Source organism: Felis catus, chromosome B2 (assembly GCF_018350175.1).
Source record: "Felis catus isolate Fca126 chromosome B2, F.catus_Fca126_mat1.0, whole genome shotgun sequence".
NCBI lineage: Eukaryota > Metazoa > Chordata > Mammalia > Carnivora > Felidae > Felis > Felis catus.
In genome coordinates this window covers 32,312,970-32,329,054 of record NC_058372.1, presented here as the reverse complement: position 1 = coordinate 32,329,054, position 16,085 = coordinate 32,312,970, and the positions used below count along the sequence as shown (strand labels likewise).

General features: G+C 57.2%; 2 protein-coding genes across 5 annotated transcripts; one reads left to right on the top strand and one right to left on the bottom strand.

Moving 5' to 3' along the window:
• Nucleotides 1–1,051: 1,051 nt before the first annotated feature.
• Nucleotides 1,052–6,827, bottom strand: LOC101087741 (gametogenetin-binding protein 1-like). 3 transcript variants are annotated; one of them, XM_006931627.5, is made up of 6 exons: nucleotides 6,281–6,826; nucleotides 5,500–5,618; nucleotides 4,942–5,039; nucleotides 4,586–4,733; nucleotides 3,531–3,670; nucleotides 1,052–1,323 (listed from the first exon to the last, which is right to left on the bottom strand). In XM_006931627.5, exons 1-6 carry the CDS (start codon nucleotides 6,745–6,747, stop codon nucleotides 1,273–1,275), a joined length of 1,023 nt encoding a protein of 340 aa, XP_006931689.1. In that variant the 5' UTR covers nucleotides 6,748–6,826; the 3' UTR covers nucleotides 1,052–1,272. The 3 variants fall into 3 exon arrangements, with proteins under 3 accessions (XP_006931689.1, XP_023109624.1, XP_044913341.1); XM_045057406.1 differs by having other exon boundaries at nucleotides 1,189–1,323; nucleotides 3,423–3,670; nucleotides 6,281–6,827; XM_023253856.2 differs by lacking the exon at nucleotides 3,531–3,670 and having other exon boundaries at nucleotides 6,281–6,827.
• A 1,309-nt stretch (nucleotides 6,828–8,136) lies between these two features.
• On the top strand, nucleotides 8,137–14,718 carry BAK1 (BCL2 antagonist/killer 1). 2 transcript variants are annotated; one of them, XM_003986026.5, is made up of 6 exons: nucleotides 8,137–8,275; nucleotides 10,286–10,386; nucleotides 11,384–11,519; nucleotides 11,860–12,003; nucleotides 13,093–13,273; nucleotides 13,394–14,718. In XM_003986026.5, exons 2-6 carry the CDS (start codon nucleotides 10,317–10,319, stop codon nucleotides 13,496–13,498), a joined length of 636 nt encoding a protein of 211 aa, XP_003986075.1. In that variant the 5' UTR covers nucleotides 8,137–8,275; nucleotides 10,286–10,316; the 3' UTR covers nucleotides 13,499–14,718. The 2 variants fall into 2 exon arrangements, with proteins under 2 accessions (XP_003986075.1, XP_019686024.1); XM_019830465.3 differs by lacking the exon at nucleotides 8,137–8,275 and adding an exon at nucleotides 9,269–9,393.
• Nucleotides 14,719–16,085: the final 1,367 nt, after the last annotated feature.

Here is a 16,085-nt window from a genome sequence, read left to right as displayed (position 1 = left end):
GCCTGTTAGGATGGGGGAGGGAGAGGAAATATCCTCTCCCTGGGGTCAGCGAGGAGTGCTACATCTGTGCCGGGGGAGACCGGGGGTCCAGGTGGAACCAGGGGACCCCCACAGGCCACTGTCTAAGGCCCCCACCCTTCCTCATAGCCAAGACTCTGGAGGAAATAATTAGGGCATAGGTGAGTCATAGGGTCACAAGGCTGCTTCCTGGCTGACTCAGGCAGGGGCAGTCAGATGGGCTTTTCCATCAGGATCTTCCCCAGCCCAGAGCCTGAGTCAAGGATTCCAGGTGAGCAACACCTCCTGGTATCCAAACTGGGCTTCGCCCTCCCTGATGCTGGATCCCTGAAAAGCCAGGTATGAGGGTGTGCCCTTCCATGGCCGGTAAGGGCACAGGATCGTGCACCCCCAACTCAAGCCTATCCTTGCTTCTGGGATTTAGAGTTGGGTCTTCTAGATGTCGGGACCTCCCTCTGACCAGGATCCCCAGAGGCACCTGGCAGTGAGCATGGCACAGAGGAGCCATGACCAGGGGCAGCAGGTTGAGGCCCTGCCCCCCACTCCTGTAGCAGGGGCCCTCCGGCATCATCCCAGGGCCTCCTACCTGTCCCCCAGCCAGCCCTCCAAGCAGGTCCCCGTGGCCCCAGGGCCGCTTTCCTGGCTTTGTCCCTGTGCTGGTTGGGCAGGAAGTTCCTGCTGGAGAATTCCCGGATCCTCCCCATGAGGCCACAAGCCTGGCCTGGGAACTTAGGAGGGAGGGAAGTCAGGGATGCTCCTACCAACAGGGTCTGGTCTTGTGGGAGCAGGGGCTCTCCTGGCATTCTGGGCCACCAGTCCTTCCCCACCCCAGGGCAGGTGCACCAAACCTCTTGCCCTCCAGCTCAGATGCCCCACTGGGGCCCCTCCACTGGAACCCAGGACTCTGCAGTTGGGGCTGCCACACTGGGGACTAGACTGAGACCCTGGATAGCCTTGAGCTTGAGAGCTTGCTCCTAGCTTGAGGATGAGGGGGGGGGGGCGGGGAGGGTTCCACACATAGCCAAGGAAGCCAAAAAGTCAAAGTGGGTTTTATTACTATCACAGGCCTGAGTCTGATGGGTAGGAACATTCTGCTGGGCAGGCCCACCCTGCAGACACATGGATTCCATTTATATCAAGACCTCTTGGCCCCAGGGGCTCCTTGGATGTGCCCTCAGAAGAGGGAGGCTAAAGCTCTATTCGGGTTGAAGGGATCTGGGAGCAGGGCAGACTCAGGGAGGGCCAGCACCAACTTCACTCTGGAGGCCAGTTTCCCATCTCGTCCATCTCTTCCAGGAGCAGGTGCTAGGGGGCAGAATTGGGTGAAAAAAGGTGCCTCAGCATCTTTGGGCTCTCCCTTCCTGCTCTGTATCCCCAGAACATTCCTTCATATCCCCAGAGATAAGCACCCTGAGGCCATGCCAGGCCCTCCCTCATATTTGCCCAGCTGGCCCCCAGTCCACCAGCCCTGAGCCACCTCCCTCCCACTGAATGAGGGACCCTTCTCCCTCCAACTTGGGGGGGATCCTTGGAAGCCCAGAAGTCAGGCACGCCAGCGAACCTCTCCCTTCCCTCACCTCTGTCCTGGACACCACACCAAGGGGGGGCTGCACCCTTCCCTCCAGCCTAGGGTGGTGCTTCAGCTGCCTCAGCGCCCCTCCCCTAGGTCCCCAGCATTCCCAAAAGGCTGGGGGGCAGCTTCCTTCCCCCTCGGCTTGGTGTCCCTGAGGACAGATAAGGAGAGAGTGGGGGATGGTGATGAGGATAGGACTCTTGAAACACCCACAGGAGGAAGATATTCCTGGGGCAGCTCTGTCCCCAAAGTGAGGACTGAGCTGGGACCCAACTTGCCACCACCCAGAAACTCCCTAGGGCCCCCCAATTCGGCTCAGGCTACCCCCTGGACTGTGGCCCCTGGCTCAGGGGTGGTTCTGGAAGGGAGAGGGAGGAGAAGGGGGCCGGAAGGGTGATGAGATCCCTTTAGTGTGAAAAGGCAAAAGCAAGAGCCTCTGCCAGAGCTGACCAGCTGTGTACTTCAGGGTGAGGTGCACGGCCTTGTTCCCCACAGCACACAGGGGCTCCTGTAACTCAGGCATGTGGGCTTAGGACAGTGAGAGGGCTGCCCCTCAGTGCCTGGTGGGCATGCGCTTCTGGTATTCATTCCCCCAAGGGGGTAAGTCATATCCCTAACACTAGAGTGCCCTTGGCGGCTGGCAGGCAGCCCCTCTCCATCTTGTCTGATCCTTCCACCAGTGTCCCCTTCCTTACAGGAAGCCAAAGCCTGCATTCAAAGTCACAGAGCAAGTCAGTGCCGGAGCAGGGCTTCAGCTAAAGGCTTTGGCCTCTGAACCTGATTCTCTTTCCTTTACTTTCCCACAAAAGTAAACGACACAGACCGTCAGGGGCCTATGTCCACCGAATGAAAGAACGGGTTGATGAATGAATGAAAATTAATTCAAAAAGGACATGGACACATTTTTTTCACAACAGATTCATCCATGTGTGCTCAAGAGAGTCTGGGACAGGCCTGACCTCGAAGGCCAGTGTCAAGGAAGGTGGACAGTGGGTGGTCCTTGGTGTGACACAGACAGGTAACCTATATGTGTGTTTGTGGGAGTAAGTGTGGGTGTGAATGGGAGAGAAAGCAATATAATAAGAGCAACATTATGTGAATTACAGATGTACAAGGAAGACTTAAAGCCACCTAGACAAAACACCTCATCGTACAGATGAGGAAACTGAGGCCCAGAGAGGGGAAGAGACTTGCCCAAGGCCACACAGCAAGTGAACGGCAAAGTTAAGACTTAAAAAAAAATGGACTTTTAGGGGTGCCTGGGTGCCTCAGTCAGTTAAGTGTCCAACTTCATCTCAAGCATAATCTCATGGTTTGTGGATTTAAGCCCTGTGTCGGGCTCTGTGCTGATAGCTCGGAGCCTGGAGCCTGTTTTGGATTCTGTGCCTCCCTCTCTCTCTACCCCTCCCCTGCTTATACTCTTTCTCTTTTCTCTCTCAAAAATAAATAAACATTAAAAAAATTTTTTTTAGTGGGGGCACCTAGGTGGCTCAGTCGGGTTAAGCGTCCAGCTTTGGCTCAGGTCATGGTCTCATGGTTTGTGAGTTCAAGCCCCCTGTCAGACTCTGTGCTGACAGCTCAGACCCTGGAGCCTGCTTTGGATTCTGTGTCTTCCTCTCTCTCTCCACCCCTCCCTCGCTGGCACTCTGTCTGTCTGTCTCTCTCTCAAAAAATGAATAAACATTAAAATTTATTTTTTTAATTTTAATGGATTTTGGGACGCTGGGTCAAGTGAGAGACAGAGAGACTGATGGAGAAGTGTCTGTATGCACAGGGCTTCAAGGTCCTACTCAGAAATACCACCACCAAGAAGGGATTGTGCCTTCCCTACCCAGACAGTGGGAGGCTGGAGTCAGGGCCAGGAGCCGATGGAGTGGGAGGCCCCGCTCTCTCTAGTGCCGTCACGCAGGGGGTGGTGGTCGAGACAGGCCAGGCCTACCTGGCCGTCCACAATGCCTGCCTCCTCCAGGGTGATCTCTGGCTGGGTCAGCAGCTCCCGGCCCTCATGACTGCCCATCTTCCAGAGGCGGGACTCCCGTTGTACTACCAAAAGCTTCTTTAACTCCGACTCCACGAAACCTGAGAGTCAGAGAGATGGGCATGGGACAGGCAGGCGGCTCCAGCTCTCCAGACCTCATCCCAGCCGTGTGCAGTCCCTGGTCACCCCCAGCCCCAGCCCTTATGTTTTCCATTACCTGGAACCAGCCAGATACTACCCACCCACCTCCCTGACTTTGCCAGCAAACTCACTTGCCAAGCGCTCCCTCCCACCTGCATGAATGTGAGTTTATTCCCCTCCTGGGGAGAGCGTGCAAGGGGCAGACATATGCCTCCACTCTCCACCAGCCACAGACTCAAGAGCAAGGATCTGGAACTACCCAAACTGCCTAGGTTCAAATCCCAGCTCTGCCACCTACTACTGTGTGACCTTGGACAAGTTACTTAACCTCTCTGTGTCTCAGTTTCCTCACGACGAAGTAGAGATTATAATAGGGCCTACCTCAGAGTTGCGAAGTAGTATTTCACGAAAAGTGCTCAGAAGGGGGTCTGGCCCATAGTAATGGCTATGTGAATGTCAACAATGATCATGTGATGTTATCATGTCATATCACTACCACTGAGTCATCTGCTCACAATGTCTGGGTAGTGCTGGGGCACTGTCAACAGCAGGGTGTGATGGGAAAATCGGGGACGGAGATGCCCACTGAACAAGTTAGAATTCTGGGTTGGGAGTGGGTGATGCTTCTGGAGTGCAAGCCGTAATCACAATCCTCATCTCACTGCCCCCCCAAACCTTGAGAAAGGAGGACTCTAGCTAGACCTAGCCTGCAGCTCCTGCTGAGCCACCCACTGGTCCCCCTGCAACCCCTTCTCCAGTGGTCATCTTAGGTCCTCTGGTACCACCTGGTGGTAAGAACTGGTATCACACCTATGAGTCAGGGCCAGAGTGCAGCCCCCTTGGCCTGAGGAGGGCAGGTTGGGCGCCACACTTACCCACTGTATCTGTTGACCTAAAAGTCTTATGCAGCGGTGACTGCAGGGTGACAATGCCTGGGACACAGACCTTGAATGAGCTGTCCTCTTCCTCCATTTCCTCTTCCTTGCCTTTCTCCTCATCAGGCAAGCCTTCCTTGAGAGGAAACTGAGGGCATGCCGGGCCACTGAGCAGGTGAGGATGACAGGGACCCAAGCGTGCAGCCCCACCCCCAGATAAAACAAAAAGCAGGAGGGAACCCACCAGGTTAAGAGGGGTCTGCCCAAGCCCCAAATCCTGGGGCCCAGCCAAATGCTAGGAGGAGCCCCAACCAGGCTTCACCCACCCCCCACCGCCCCAGCCTGGTTCTACAGACCTTGGCAACGGCTGATTTCTGAAGCTGCTTGTACAAGGTGAGGAGGCGGCGGTTCCAAGGAGTTGTCCCCACCTTCGAAGAGGCCAGCCTGAGGTCTCCTATGAAGGTGCAGTGTCACTGACAGGCTGACAGGAACAAGGGGCAGCCCAGGCCCAGGCCCAGGCCCAGGCCCAGGCCGAGGAGGGCAAGGGCACTGAGCAGGCTGAAGTGAGGGGGAGGTTCCCTCATCTTCTTTAGCAAACACCTACTATGTGCTCAGCACAGTACCAGGCACTTTGCAAAGGACATTTCATTGACTCCTTGCAACTGCCCTCTGAGATAGATACTGTTATGGTCTCATTCCTTTCAGATGAGGAAACTGAGACACAGAAGCGGGGAGCAACTTGCCACTATCACACGACTTGGCATAGGGGAATGGAATGGACTCCGATCCACGCAGCCTGCCCTCAGCATTCCCTCAGACTATCCTGTGTCCTTCCAGGCCCCACACCCCTGAGGAGTCTGAGGAACAGGATCTATTTCTGGCACTGGCCTGACACCTGTGGCCACCACACTCACCGTCAAGCAGACACTCCTTCTCCTCCTCCCTGGTGAAGGTCTCGGGGCTGACCTCCAGTGGCCCCCTGGCCCTCTGCAGGCATCCTTGCTCCAACTCCAAAGCTTGGGCAAAGTGGCCCCTGATCCCAAAGCATAGTCAGATGGGGGTAGCAGGCGGAGCCCAGACATGTGGCAAAGGCTCCCTAAACCCCCCAAAGTCCCCAAGGGCCCTCCTATAGGCCCTGCTCAGCCCCCTCCACCCTCTTGCCTCCAACAGTTCCCTGCTGGGCCTTTTGGGGTCCTCGTCGTACAGGGGGCTATCTTCCCTTGAAGGTAGAGTGAGGAGGAAGGTGGGGAGCAGAGGGGGAGGTGGGCCCTTTCCTTACAGGGAGTGGTGCCAGGTCCACACGGGAGTGGGAATGAGGAGGGAGAGAGTGGGGAGGGAAGGCAGGGTGGAGTGAGGACCAGGAAGGAGCTGGGAAGCCATGGTGGCCTGGCTCACCTTGGCACTGTCTCGTCCCAGTTCCCAGCCTGTCTTTCTTCTATCTTTGGCCTCCACCCACATCCCCTGACTTGTGGGAAGGCCCACCCCATCTCTGCCCCCCGCCCAATACTCTCACCCCCAGGCTCCTTCCCATCCTTGATACATCTGTCCCTCCATCAACCCCCGTGCCTTATTCCAGTCCTCTACCCATCTGAAGACCCACATTCCCGGGCCTTCCTCAATTGGGGTCCTCCCATATCCTTGCCCCAGTACCCCCATCCCAGGCTCCCGCCCGCCATCCACGGCCCGGTCCCTCACCTGTCTGAGGTCTCTGTATCCCCGGAGGCCTCCCCTACCGCCTCCTCCTTCTCTTCTTCCGTTTCCTCTTTCCCAGACAGGTTGCCCAGCACCTCCTGGCTTCTCCTGGGCAGGACAGGCTTCACCTCTACACCCTGGGCCCCCACCCTCAGGACTTCCGTGGGGGTAGGGGTCTGGGCCCCTGTGTCCCCCATCCCTAGCCCCAAGGGGTCCTGCTGTGGCAAGGCCACAGACAGCATGTAGGGTAGTGTGGTGGATGGCTTTGGCTCCTTCCTCCCCACCCCTCCATGGCGGTTCATCACCAATGGGGTGGCGGCTTGCTCTCGCAAGGGGCGTGTCCGACTCCCTATCGGGGTCTTGTCAGAGCTCTTTGGGCTGCCCTTGTTCCCCACCAGGCTACGGAAAAAGCGGAACATGGAGGAGCGGCCCAAAATTCGGGATTGACGGTTTGGAGCTGGGGCCTCCATCCCGAGAGAGACCCTGACTCGAAGGGTGGGGCCGTCACAGCCACCCCACCAACTGCTTAAGAACAGGAGGAGTTTTCAAATTAAAACTTCCAGTTGGAAACTTCCAAGAGTTCTAGAAGGCAAAGGCCGGGGGTGGCGGGGGGAGGGCAGGGGAGTGATGGGGAGCCTGGGAGGAAGACATGGTAGAGGGGATTCGTTGGGGGCAAAGAGGGCAGGAGGTCGATGAGGCAGGGGGAAAAGGTACGGGAAGGCAGACTGGAGGCTAATGAGGTGGCTAATGAGGCTCCAGAAGGCATGGGGGTGGGGAGCAGGCAGAGGAAGCTGGGGGTCCTTGGACTGGGAATGGGGCAGGGGCTTTTGGGGCCTCTGCACACAACTCTCTCCACCTGGCTTGTCTTTCAAATCCACTCCTCACAGCCAGATAGTGTCTATCCTCCCTCTTTTCTTGCCTCTCAGCATCCACTTGCACATCCTCAGGTGGTACCCAGACACCCCTGTTTTCATCTCTGTTTATCTGCCTGTCACCTTTAGGATTTCAAATCTCTAGAGACCACCAGGGTGCCTGTGCGCCCGTCTTAATTGCACGTTGAATCTCAAGTTAGTATTATTATTTCCCACGACACCTATAGACTTGATTATAAACCCAGCTTAGTGACCCTGCGAGTTCCTTAAGCCCACTCACTGAGCCTCAGTTTGTTCGTCTGTAAAACGGGGGCAGTGGACAGCGTCTACTTCCAAGAGTTATTGAAAAGATTCAGTAAGAGCACCTGAGTGGCCTGATGGGTTAGGCATCCAACTCTTGATTTCGGTTCAGGTCATGATCTCACAGTAGTGAGATGCAGCCCCACATTGAGCTCCACGCTGAGTGTGCAGCCTGCTTAAAATTCTTTCTCTCCTTCACCCTCTGCCTCTCCCCTGCTTGCGTGTGAGTGTGTGTGTGTGTGTGTGTGTGTGCACGTGCGCGCGTGCACGCCCCCCCCCAAATAAATTAATAAAGCTAGTACCATACTGTTTAAAAAAAAAAAAAAAAGATTCAATGAGAGAATGGTAACTAAAGTGCAAGGCACACTGTGGTGCTGAAGCCATCCTGCCTTTTTTATTGGTATTGATTCATGAAAGAGGGTAAAGATCAAAGACGGGGACTGGAAATCAGAAGTGGGAGAAGGGGAGCCTTGCCACCTGGCCGGGGCCAAGTGTAAAGGGTGGAGCACCTCCTCTGCGGACGAGCCCAGACCGACCCCCAGGCTATAGGCCCTTCATCAGCATCCGGCGGCCACACGGCGACTTCCTCTAGAGGGAGCTAATTGGAGCCGGGAAGAGCCGGCACGTCTAGGATCCGGGCAGCCTCGCGGGTCCCTAGGGCCAAGCTGGGGCAAGCAGAAGCCGCGTCCAGACATCGGGACTGTACTGACGCCTGTTCCAGGAAGCTGGGCCTGGGCACCCGACCCCCAGGAGCAGCCGCTGGCCCCTCAGGATCTCTGGCCTTGGCCCTGTGAGCCATCCCGGGCCTGGGCGAGGGTCCTGGCAGGTAAGGTGGGAGGGTCTTGCCCATCCTCCCGGCTTTCGGCAGCCCCAGGCCCAGGGGGTACAAGGAGCCTGCAGGCAGCCAGGTGGGGACAGGGAGGCCTGGAGACTTGCCTGGGCAGCTCCGCCAACGTCTGCTGGGGGCCTGATCCAGCCGGGGCTCCCTCTGGCTTCCCCTCAGACAGCTCCCCCATTGCCCTTCCTGTCAAAGAAATCGGGTGCCAAAGAACCAGGTCCTTTAGCAGTCTGGGGCGGGGTGGGGTGGGGGGTGGGAGTGGAGATCGGAGCCAAGGTCAAGGTCAGGGAGAGAACTTTCCTGGTGCTTCCTGCTGCCCTAGGAGCCCTAGACTGGGTCTGCAGCCCAACCAGGCATCTCCTCCTGGGGAATATTCTAAACCCAGCAAGTAGAGAGCAATGGACTCCCCTTACCAGGAAGTCAGGCCACTTGGATGAGGGCAAGGGTAGGCCCAGGTCGGCATAGGCCTCTGGCCCTGGGGGCCATTCTGATGTTTCACCTACTCCCCAGCAGTGAGCCCCTGGGGTAGCGGCAGAGAGAGTTGGTGGTGCAATCAGCAATCTCCTGCCCTGCTGTCCTGGGGGTTCCAGGTTTCGTTCAGGGACCAGGGGAGAGGGAACGGCATCTTCCGGAAGGAGCAGGGATGGGGGTGTGCCAGGCAAAGATCTGTTTCAAGCCGGCGCCCAGGGACAGAGGAAGGGAGGGTCGGGCTTCTCCGTATCCCTGCCCCCAGTAAGTGGAGGGGTGGAGAGCCTTCCTCCACACCTTCCGGGAGAGCTCTTGCCTTGGGGCACTTTCGAAAATGGCCCCAGGCCTGAGAGGCAGGAGGACTGGGCGGGGAGGAGGGTAGTCAGGTCCTCCCTGGGAGGAGGCGGTGGCTGTGCTCAGCCTAGGGTGGGACCGGGCCTTCCCCCGAGGTAGGAGGAAGGCCACTTCCCCCAAAGAGTGATGGAGGCAGCTTTGGGGTGGGTATGAAGGGGTGAGAATTGAAAGTGAAACAGCTCACGTCCAGGAAATACTCCCTCTGTTGAGGGTTCACAGAGCAGATCAGGGCTGTGGCCAGGATTGAGCAAAGAGGAAAACTGGGGCCAGGGACAGAACAGCAGGTATGTGGTGGGGATACATATGTCAGGTGGGGGGCGGGGTGGGAGAGCTGTGGAGAAGACTTCCTCAGCTCACGGCAAGGCAGGAATGGGAAGAGCCAAGGTAGGACGTAAACAGGTGATCTTGTCTTGAAAGGGTACCCTCTGAGGTCCACAAACTGGAAAGTAAATCTTATGTGAGTATTGAGCGTATGAACTCATGGAAATTCAGATTACCACCCTGACTCCCTGAGCGGCTATGTGGCCTCGGGCCCCAACTTCTTGGTGCCTCACTTTTCCCACCTGTAAAAGGGGCATGATGATGCTTACCTTGCTGGGTTAATGTGCATTTTCAGTGTCTGACACCCCTGGGGGAGCAGTAGAAGTATACCATAGGTGCTCAGGAAGTGTTCGTAGCTAACAGGCCTGAGTTGGAAAACAGGGGTGCTCTGACCAGCCAAGGGGAAGTGGGACCTCTGAGCACAGGTTTCATGGGTCATTGGCTAGAAGGTGGTAATCCTGTGGTAAGGGTGTGCTAGGGAGGGTACAGGAGGCCCCAGGAGCAGCAGAAGGAACCCCAGCCTCTGCAACCAGCCTCATTTACCCAGGAGCGAGGTGAAAGAGGACTTGAGACCCAGGAGGGCACTACTCCAACCACCCCTCCCCAGGGCCCTGGCTGGGGGGTCCAGGTCCCTAGGTACAAATCCTGACTGCCTTGCCTTTCTCGCCCTCTCTTGCTAGTGAAATGCTCAGTAAGTTCTGATTCTGCCGACAGACTCCACAGGGACCCAGGGTGGTGAAATGAGGCTTGGCTGGAGCTAGGATGGAGGGGTCTTTTGGGGGAGTGGGGGACCCTCCCCCTCATCAACAGCCCCTGCCCGTCCCCATCTCTGCTGTCTCTCACCCATCCCCACAGGATAGCGCTGCCCTCCACTGGGACCTGAGAAATGGCATCCGGGCAAGGCCCAGGTCCTCCCAGGCAGGAGTGTGAAGAGACTGCCCCGTCTGCTACTTCTGGTAAGGGTCTTTCTGCCCTCCTCCCCCATCCCACAGCCACCAGGGCTGTCTGAGAGGATGGAGAGAGCAGGAGTGGACAGGGCCAGGCCAGACTTACAGGCAGGCTCTCCTGCCCCCGTTCACTCACCTTGGGTAAAGCAGAAAGCATCTCCCCACCCAGTGCAGGTGTGTGCAGGTGACCTCAGAAGCTGCAGTGCGGTCCAGGTTAAGCCCTGGAAGTGGGGAGGAGTCTGGGCCTGGGGGTGGGGGGCAGAGGCTAGGAGAGGCCTGGGAGTGAGCGTGAGGTGGGCACCACGCCATCTCCAGGAAGAGAGGCAGGAGGGGGTGAGGAGAAGAACGAAGAGTGGGGTGTGGCTATTCTATTCCTACCGTAGGAGAAAGAAGGAAGTTCCTAGGCTTATCACCCCGGCAGCCCTGCTGACTGGTGAAAGCGATTGTTATGACTTTGGGGAGGAAGTAAGATGGCTGCCTTTCTTCCCTTTTCCAAGGGACCATCAAAGGGCTGCGATTCCCAGCCCACTACAGACTGCTCCCTGGGCTTTGGGTTCAGTCCCCTGTATGTCACTGTGTCCCTATGTAACTCTTCTGGACCCAAAGCTGCAATTCTAAATTTTGTTTCCCACATTCCCCGAGCCATAAGGGCTACCCAGCCTGTACACACTAAAACTCAGGGGCCCACATGCCTGGGATTATGTCCTGGCTCCACTGCTCATTCTTGACTGTGTGACCTTGTACGAGTTATGTAAACACCCCGTGCCTCAGCTCCCCACCTGTAAACTGGGGTGTTCGTCTGCTTCACAAGGCTATTATGAGGCTTCAGTGAAACGTGCTAGAAAAATATCCTATACGCGATAAGCACTAGTTGTTAACTAAGGGCTGGAGTAGGGACACTTCTGTTCACGGGTGAGGACAGCTGAGGCCTTGAGGAAGAAAGACCCATCCACAAAGCATGGGGCCGTCCAGCCCTTCCTCCCTGACTCCTGGCTTTGATCCTCAGAGGAGCAGGTAGCCCGGGACACCGAGGAGGTTTTCCGCAGCTATGTTTTTCACCGTTATCAGCAGGAGCAGGAGGCTGAGGGGGCAGCTGCGCCTACTGACCCAGAAATAGTCACCTTGCCCCTAGAACCTAGCAGGTGAGCAATGGCCCTCTGGGCCCACGGGGGTATCTTCAGGGAGGCGGAGGCTCACATGGGGCCGCTGTTCAGGTCCTGGGAACTGGGGAGGCCCTTTTTGTTTGGGGCTCCCCCCTGCCCCTGCCCCCCCCCCCCACCGATCGGGGATCTTGGACCCTTTATAGAATATGCCTGTCCTGTGATCCTGCGCTCTGCCCTCATGTCTGAGAACACGGTCAGGAACTTCCAAGGAGGGGTCCACAAGGCCAGGGGCATCTTGGGCAGAACCCCTTCTCCCCGAGTCCAGGCCCCAGCACTGCCCGCCCTCTGCCTGCTCACCTACCTGCCTCCTGTTCTCCAGCACCATGGGGCAGGTGGGTCGGCAGCTCGCCATCATTGGGGACAACATCAACCAGCGCTACGATTCAGAGTTCCAGGCCATGCTGCAGCGCCTGCAACCCACAGCAGAGAACGCCTATGAACTTTTCACCAAGATTGCCTCGAGGTAGCCTGGCCCTGGCCTCTGTGCTGCGCTGTCACCCCCGCACTGTGCCCTGCCCGTGGGATGGGAGATACACGCTTCTCTGTCAGTGTCAAGAGACATGTGCACCACCCCTTGTCTGCTGTTGACTCACACATGGCCTCGGGCCCTGTCTTTCTCTCTCTGGGCCCCAGACTGCTCCTCTTTGGTATATAAGCTCACAGCTCTTGTGAGCTTGGGCACTCGGGACTGGACCAGATAGATCAGGACTATAGAGATGCCGGAGTAGGGATGTCCCCAGAGCTCCCCAGCCCAGCTGAGACACAGCTGGCCTTCTGATCTGGAACCATATTTCATACCAAAAATGGTCAGATTGCTAATGTCCTGGAAATGGCTTCCCTTTGCTACAGTGTGGTATCCGAAAGGCCATCTGGTGTGGCTAGAGAGCCCACATGCCTGGGTCAAATCTCAGCTTTGCCACTTACCGGCTTTGTGAATCTATGGCCCTCAGTCCCCACGTCTGTAAAATAGAGGAAAGACGCTTAGAACAGTGTCCGGACTTAAAGGTGTCATCTGCTGTTACGTCTGGGTTAGGAGTCAGCGTCGAGGTGACTGAAGCTGGGGTGAAGGTAGGAGGAGGCGACTGATCAAGGATTAGCGCCCAGAGCTGAAACATCCTGCCCCTGTCCTTCGAGGCCTTCCCCACTCCACTCTGATTCCAGGTCCTGTCCTAACCTCCTCTTTGTCCTTTTCTCTCTGCTGTCTCTCGGGCTGCCAGGCCAGCAGCAACACCCACAGGTAATCTCCCTGCTGCTTCCGTCCGCTTGCTCTGCCTTCCCTGCTCTCTGCCCCTCTGCACTTGCGGCGCTGGGGCCACAACCTGGCGGCAGCACCCCGCTCAGACGCCCTCTGAGTTTCCTCCTTTCACAGAGATGCAAGTTCTTCCCAAACTGAGGCCAGGCTGGGGCAACCTCTGCCACCTTGAGTCACAGCTAAGCCATTTTGCTTTCCAGCTGGGAGCGGGGTGGGTTGCCACCGGACGGTGGGAGAGGAGAAGCAGGCTGAAGGGCCCTCTGGGGGTCTCCACTGACAATATCAACACTCTACCTGCAGTCTATTTGAGAGCGGCATCAACTGGGGCCGAGTGGTGGCTCTCCTGGGCTTTGGCTACCGCCTGGCTCTACACATCTACCAGCACGGCCTGACCGGCTTCCTGGGCCAGGTGACCAAACTGGTGGTCGACGTCATGCTGCGTCACTGCATTGCCCGGTGGATTGCGCAGAGGGGCGGCTGGGTAAGTGCCCAAGCGTCGGCAGCCTCCTCCCCGCTGCTGGGGCTGCCTCTCTCCCAGCCCCACCCCGGCCCTGGAGTGCCTGTATGTGCCGTCAGCCCCTCTATCTCTGTCTCTTGGCAGGTGGCAGCCCTGAACTTGGGAAATGGCCCCATCGTGAACGTGCTGATAGTTCTGTCTGTGGTTCTGTTGGGCCAGTTTGTGGTACGAAGATTCTTCAAATCATGACTCCCAGAGGGGCCCTTTGGGGTCCTGGCTGAGACCCCTGCCTGGGCTTCAGCCAAGCCATCTCCCATCCCCCCCTTCTCTACAGGGGTCCCCCCTCAAGAATACAGAAGCTTTAGCAAGTGGACACTCCAGCTTTGGGAGGGCCCCTGCATGGGGGTCAGTTAGGCTGCCAGGGGTGCCCCAACATTGCATGGTGCTAACGGGCCCCCTCTCTGGGCCCCATCCTGTCAGAGAGGGGCTATAGCCTTCTTCCTCGGCTCTCTGGGACACCCTCAGCCCTACCTATTGGGCACTGGGGAGATTCACAACTTGGGGAAGCAAGAGGCTAAGAGTCACTCTCCCCTCAAAATTTTTAATGGTTATATCTTTATGTAATACCCTTGGAAGGACCCTCCCCCCACCCATTCCCACCATTCTCCCCACGCCAGGAAGTCTGGGTGTGGGAGTTAGTAGACTACCCTGTGTTCCCCAGGATTCAGCTAGGTGTTCTAGAAGGTCAGAGCTTGATTGCTGGGCCTGGAGCCCAGCCCTGGCCCTTCCTAAGCTCTCCCCCTGCTCCACTCCCCCCCACCCCATATCACCGTTGCAGTGGACTCTCAGGGATTCTGGGCCTCAGTGTGGGGTAGAGATGGAGTTGGGGGTGCAGACCAGAGCTGTCAGAACCTCATCAGCAGCCCCCAAGCCCCCCTCCCAAGATCCTCAGTTCTCTCCCTTCCCCTCATCTAAACCTTAAACCCAACCTATTCACTATAAGTGAAGCCCACCCTGACCCCATCACTCCAAATAAGGAAGGAGGGGTCTTGGGTAAGTGGAGTGTTGAGGTTCCCTCCTTGCCCAGACTACAGAATTTAGGACTGGTTTGTTATTGCCAGGGAAAGGGCATAAGGAACTCGTCTTGAGGTTTCTGAGAAAAGAGCTGTTAATGCCACTAGGAACCCTGGGGTTGGGATCTTCCCTCACGGCCTGGGCACAGTGTAATCCGGGGGTGTGGATGGGGAAACTGTGAATACTTGAACTCTACACCCCCCTGACCCCCCCCACTCTCCACACTCCTCACCTGCCTAAGCCCCTCCTGTGGGTGGGGTGGGAATGCCTTGTCTATCTTGCACAGTCTAGGGGTTTGGGGGTAGATTAAGCCAAATGCAGGGAGGGGATGCAGACGGAACCCACTGGCCAGCCCCCACCTTCTGAGTGTGTCTGAAATAAACTGCAATCTCTGATTCCCATTTGGTAATTTTTATATCCTCTGCTACCCGTCCCTCCGCCAGGCTGGATTGGGGGAGCCTGGGCGAGCCTCGTATTTACCTGGTTTATTACTGGATAAAAGCTCATATTAGGCCTCCAGAATCCAGTAGAGGGCTGGGTGTGGTTTTCCCAGGCCCCAGCCCCCTACAAGGCCTAGGCCCCTCCCCACCTTTCCTAGCCCCTTCTCCAGGCACTTCTCATCTCTTTGTGTCCCAGGCAAGTTTCCCACCCTTTAGGAAGTTGGGAGACTCCAAGTTGCTGGGCTCTGGCTGGTAGAGCCTCTGCACATGCCTGGGGACTCCTAGAGGCCACCTTAGGCTTGCTTTGAATGCCTCTCTCCCCGGGGCCTCCTCCATCCATGCTGGCCCAAAAAGTCCTTCACCCCCACACCTGGCTCTGCCTGGGACACAGTGTCCCAGTCCTCTCTTCCCCATGTCCCCCACAACCAGCACACACAGGGCTTTTGATTCCAGGAATTTTGTGCTACATAGGAGTCCCTATGGGAAAAGGCAGCTAGGAGTGATAAAAATAACAAGCACGGGGGCGTTCAAATGTTCCAAAGTCTTTCCAGTCCTGGGCACCCTGGTCTGTGTTTCTGACACCTTTCCAAAATGGTCGCGTGCAAGTCCTAAAGGATTTAGGGGCTTCACTTGCACTCCCTGAGGGGGTCTTGCCAATCCCCTCTCCCTTTGGACCTGGTCTTCAAACAGTCCAAGTACAGACTGCACCCTTGGATATCCCGCCCCCCTGCAGCTGGAAGGGTGGTGGCTACAAAGCAGCCTGCAGTCTGCAGGGAAAGTTCACAGACAACCTACACCGAACACATACTACGAGCCAAGCCTTATGCGGAGAATTTATCATCCACGCCCAATCAGTAGGTTTTATAGCTGGTGACCTGGGGGATTGGGAGGTGGGGCTGGGGCTTTAAACTCCCAACTTTACAGTTATATAAAGGAAACTGAGGTACCCGCCCAGAGTCACCAGGTAGAATGGGCGGGAGCTGGCACTTGCCACCAGGGTACTGGCTCGAAGTTTTACGTAGAAGCCGACCCGGTGGGGAACGGGGCCGTTGGTCTGCAGCACAGGCCCGCCAGGGGGTCAGCGGGGAGGGGGTATATCCTTCCCCTCTAACCCCCGCGCGCAGCCGCCGCACCACCGCCCCAGGGCTCAGAAGACCGTGGAGGCGGGCGGGCTGCCCGAATTCAAGATGGCCGTCGCCGCACCGAGCACGCCAGCGTGCCCTCTGGTGGGCGGGGCCCCCGGGCGCACCTCCCCACTGAGTTTTGAGAACCGCTGGAAGACTTTCATTGGAAGAAGGCGGGCTGGCAGTGGCGCGAGCTGT

What these genes read in the sequence shown, in the direction of transcription:
- BAK1 (XM_003986026.5), top strand. Translation starts at nt 10,317, where the DNA reads ATGGCATCCGGGCAAGGCCCAGGTCCTCCCAGGCAGGAGTGTGAAGAG. An exon ending in TTGCCCCTAGAACCTAGCAG is followed by an intron (nt 11,520 to 11,859) that starts GTGAGCAATGGC and finishes CCTGTTCTCCAG; the next exon opens with CACCATGGGGCAGGTGGGTC. An exon ending in TTGCGCAGAGGGGCGGCTGG is followed by an intron (nt 13,274 to 13,393) that starts GTAAGTGCCCAA and finishes GTCTCTTGGCAG; the next exon opens with GTGGCAGCCCTGAACTTGGG.
- LOC101087741 (XM_045057406.1), bottom strand. Translation starts at nt 6,747, where the DNA reads ATGGAGGCCCCAGCTCCAAACCGTCAATCCCGAATTTTGGGCCGCTCC. An exon ending in GAAGGAGTGTCTGCTTGACG is followed by an intron (nt 5,040 to 5,499) that starts GTGAGTGTGGTG and finishes GCACCTTCATAG; the next exon opens with GAGACCTCAGGCTGGCCTCT. An exon ending in AGAAATCAGCCGTTGCCAAG is followed by an intron (nt 4,734 to 4,941) that starts GTCTGTAGAACC and finishes GCATGCCCTCAG; the next exon opens with TTTCCTCTCAAGGAAGGCTT.